General features: G+C 37.7%; 1 protein-coding gene across 1 annotated transcript; it reads left to right on the top strand.

Moving 5' to 3' along the window:
* Positions 1 to 1,354: 1,354 nt before the first annotated feature.
* Positions 1,355 to 3,324, top strand: LOC116888569 (proline-rich protein 32-like). Its single transcript, XM_032889873.1, is given in 3 exon segments — positions 1,355 to 1,493; positions 2,341 to 2,468; positions 2,471 to 3,324. Coding segments are annotated over 3 exon segments (849 nt in total). The 5' UTR covers positions 1,355 to 1,473; the 3' UTR covers positions 3,172 to 3,324.
* Positions 3,325 to 4,852: the final 1,528 nt, after the last annotated feature.

Genomic DNA, 4,852 nt, shown 5'->3' with positions numbered 1-4,852 from the left:
GCAAGTGAACAGATTCCCCTGAGAAATGTGTTGGAAATATGTCACTTTCATTTTTCAAAGATATAAAAGCACTCAATAATATACACAGAAAGAGACAAGGTAGCCTGGTAGGAAGATGTGGCCTGCAAGACCCAAAAGCTCCTTTCCATAATGAGTTATGTTGCTTCCAGCAGTGGCCATCCCTTTGGACTAGCATTGTACACTTATTTTATCTGCCCTCTTTTCTCTCTCATACACACAAATATCAAAACGCATAACCTTTGAATGCCTTTTATTATAAAGGAAAAAATGAGGTATATATTACTCAAAATATAGCAGGATATACATACTGATTTTGTGATAAAGAACAGACAAATTTCAAGATCTAGTTTTACGGCATGAATTTTAGGTACAATGGAAGAAAGAACTAGTCTAAATTTGTGGCATTAGCAATCATTGCAATCTTATAGCCTCTGCGTTTTCAGAATTAATCCACAGAAAGGGATGCTTAGGAAAAGTGGGAGATGCAGGTGATATTTCTGCTGGAAGAATCAAAATTGCCACCTGTAAGATTTTCAAGGCAAAATGTGGTCAACTATTTATAAAACTGTGATACATATTATTGCATTTATCTTTCTTCCACACTAAAACATCTCTCTATTTCCATTATAGGAGAAGCACAGTCATGTATTCACACATAGACACATAAAAACTATAATCCAGTATGAAGCAAAGTACTATAATATACAAAAGCAAAATTCACAAGAATTATCATGGGAGATTATGAAAATCTTTTGAAATCATTACGAAAATGCTTTTTTTTCTTTCCTTGTCAAAAGTTAACAGTTTAGCTCACTAATCACTATTTCTTGTAGTAATATGACTCTCCAAGCAGGGTGCTCATATTTAATAATAAGCATCGGACATTATTATACAAAGTAAATAAAAGTTAATAAATAAAATATGTGTTTACACATTGAGTTGGATATTTGATAAATCTTTTTTTATAAAGAATGTTCAGAAATAATTTTGGACAAAAGATAGTGCTTCACCAAACAAAAACAAGCCAAGTCAAAGAATGAAAAAAGAATAGTAAGAACTTTAAAAGAGAGAAAGAAATCGTGCCTCCATGACTTTTAAACCCTGTTTGAAATATTTTCTCATTTCAACTGGTCTGTAGCACAGTTGATTTAGGAAATGTCTTTCCGTGTCCAACTTTTACTGGGCCAAAAGCAGTTCCACATTTAGCTTCAAAAGATTTATCCCTCCCCTCTTCCCCGTTGTCTACTTTCCTCGCTCCTTTGCCTAGCAACTGATGACTTCATTCACAGAAATCTGAGTGTAGAATAAAGCAGTTGGTTCCTGCCTTCATTGCATTTGCCAAACCTCTCTGAGGCAGAAGCAAGGATCCCTTCTCCAGACTACTCGGCTGGTGCTGGTGTTCAGCTGGTTTGTTTTTCCACTTCATGAAAGTAATCTTGATCGTATTTCTACATGGCTTGTACTGAAAATGGGTAAGTATAAAACTGAGTTTAAATCAGTTTAAATTTGAAACTTAAAGATCATTTGGGTGTTATTAATGCATTACTAGAGCAGGGACGAGAGGGTCAGAAGGCAAAAGTTAAAAGGACGTAATTGTAGATAAGATTACTGATCGTAAACATAAAAACCATTAATGATTGTAAATGTAGGTTTGAAATAATAATTACAAAGCCCTAAACATTAGGGCTGAATCATGGTGAAATTATTTCACTAATAGATCTTGATGTAGGTTAAAAGAAAAGAACGAAGTTTTAAGTTTCATTTTGAATATGTGATGAATCATAAAGAAAAAAGTAGAAGGTTTAAAAACAATGACTAACCTTCCTTTGACTTCTGTGAAAGAATGCAATGGCCTGTCCCTGTGCCTACTCCCCAGAGACTTCTCACAACATTCCTGCCAGAATCAGAATTCTGAGCTTAGTGGATTATAGATCTTAAAAGACTTGAAGGCACTGTTAATTTCTGTCAACTGGGAAGCCAACCAGGGCATATAGACATATTTTTTTTTTTTACTGTCTTTCATTGATAAGGAGTTAAACAGATACAGGGGGCAGCCATTATGGGATATCATATACTAACAGTGTCTTCTGAGTGAGGAGTGTGTGTGTGTGTGTGTGTGTGTGTGTGTGTGTGTGTGTGTGTGTGTGTTGGGGGGGGGGGTATCAGTAAGCTAGGAAAGAATTTACTTGACTACATGGAGGAAAAAAAAAAACTGTACTCCTTTATTTCCTATATTCCCAGAATTCAATCACATGCTTGCAATATTTGCTGGGTAATGTATTTCTATTTTATTTAAATTTTCATTTCTTTTATTGCTAGACTTGGAGGGCATAGCCGTTCATCCATAATGGTACCTGTGGACAAAAATGGAAGCAGGGAGACACACCACAATGTGCAACTTCGGTGTCTGAGTTGCATGTTGAAGGATGATGAGGATGATGCAGATGTCACCCCCACCTCCCTGTCTCCTTGAGACCTTCCTTCACTGTGCCAAGAACAGGAGCCCGCATTCCTGAAAATCCAAGAGCTCTGAGACACCCTTTTACACTAGCACCTGCTATTGAGGAAGAGTCCCTAGCAACAGCAGAAATAAACAGCTCAGAGGGCCAGGAGAGCCAGAGCCAGAAGGGACATGATTCTATTAATATGTCCCAGGAAGTCTCTGCAAGCCCTATGGCACTGATGATTGGAGGCAGAGTTGGTAGCGGGGTTCTTGAGAGAAGTGGCAATAACTCAAAGCCATATATTCCTGTGCCTAGAGCCAACGGGTTCTTTCCACCAAGGGGTTCACAGTCACGAGGCCCTCCATATATCCCCACACTTAGATCAGGGATAATGATGGAGGTGACCCCAGGAAATGCTAGAATGGCATACAAGGGCAACCTGGCTCACGTTTCTTTCCCACTGGGAAGCCCAAGGCACCCTATGGATAACTGGCAGCAGAGACCTCCTCTCCCTTTGTCAACCAATATTACAGGCTTACCTTGTTCTACTGCTCATTGTTTTTTGCCTCCTCAAGCTCCAGCGTTCAATCTATTTCCTGTGATGCCTACTGCTTTTGCTTCTCCGCTGGGATTTGGTCCTCCCCTGCTGCCTTATTTTTTTCATTACAACACTGGAGCAATATACCCTCCTCCATACTTAAACTAGAGAGCTTGTAAAAGAAACGAGAAAAAAGGATTGGGGAAAGAGTTGAAAGTTACTCTTTTTCTTCTTATATAAAATTTCCTACCCACTTACATTTTGTTTAGCACTAATATGCCTTATGAGATTAGAGATCTAATAAAGATTCCAAATTTTAAATGTTCTAGCTTATTCTTTTAAACCAAATCCTTAAAAGTTTGTTGTCTATATTTAAGGAAATTAGTGTAGATATATAGTATTTCCTACAAAGCTCACTGGAAACATTATTAATGTTTGCCCCTGACTGGGGCGGTAATGCGGCTGTGGAAAGGAGCAATTGGGACCTTGTTAGCCAAGTCTAGAGTCTGTAATTTCCACATGCCTAAAGCAAGGATAGTTGTTCAAATTTGGAAGAATGCTTTCAGGTAAGTTTCACAGTGATGGGCCAGAATCTACAGAATTGGAAAAGATGCACACAAAATAGAATGAGAATGAGTCACATGAGAAAATGTATCGTGATAATATTTAACTCAAATCTCTCCTCCACTCTGTCTGGATAGAGAAAACATTTAATAGACAAAAGAAAAATCGGGATAAATAATCACAAAATCAGGAAAGTGAGGGTAGGAAAAATCGTACTTCAGGGATTCTACTTGAAGTAGGATCAGTCATTCACATTCTCAATTTTGCTAAACATATGGTTTGATACACACAATTTTGGAGAGAGAACTATGGAGAACTAGCCCAATGTTTCTTATTCTTTCTTAGAATAAAGAGCATGCATGTTAATTACAAAATGTCAATATTTCAAGTGGAATAAGTCTCTCGAATATTACTATGTTTTCTATGACTTCTCTATTGTAATGAATACTTGAAAATATATCAAAGCACCCAGCTAGTAATGCTGGCAAAATCACATAGTACTGATATGGACATTGAATACTGGGGTTCAAGGAAAGCCACTTCGAACTGTAATTTAATATCTTGTGTTAGCCTACACAATGACTAATTAGGAAAAATTTCTGAAGAATACTTAAAATGAACATGTCTCACATGCAGTTCTATATGTGATAAAGTAGGTAGATAAAGTAGCATATTAACTGCTGATGTGAATGACCCCTACTGGAAAGCAAAACTATTAATATATTTAATGGTATTGTTAGGTCCTTTGCTACTGTATCCATCCAAAAAGCCCAAGGATTTCTGGGGTTTGATTGTCTCCATTTGTTTCATAGTAGGTTACTCTAAGTGTGCAGGCTGCTGTGTAATTGTGAGCAGAAACATCTGCATGGTGCTCAATGGCATTTCCTTCTCTTTATGTCCTGGAGCTGGCAGAATTCCATCAGATCACTGTGGCCAGGTCAGCAGGAATATTCAGCAAATTGTTTGACAGCTGCTCACCATGAGGTAGCTTAGTTTTAGCATTCCAAACACTTATTGAATTTTCAGGCTTACTGAGCAGGAGACTGGGGCATGCTTATTGTCATACAAACATTTTTGAGCCAGATGTTAAAAGATTTTTTAACAAGAAATCAAGTTGTTTTCTGAAAGCCAGTGCTGTCTCCCCAGAGATTTCCCAAAGGATGTGGTGAATGACAGCAGGCAAGGGTCTCCTTTGCTTCTCAAAGGAAGTACTCTGGATACGTGCTTGAAAAGAGGCTACGAAAAATTACACCAGTTTGTGAGAAATATACTGTAACAAAAAAGT

This window comes from Rattus rattus, chromosome X, assembly GCF_011064425.1.
Source record: "Rattus rattus isolate New Zealand chromosome X, Rrattus_CSIRO_v1, whole genome shotgun sequence".
NCBI classification, from domain to species: Eukaryota; Metazoa; Chordata; class Mammalia; order Rodentia; family Muridae; genus Rattus; species Rattus rattus.
This window is presented reverse-complemented; position numbering and strand designations above follow the sequence as displayed.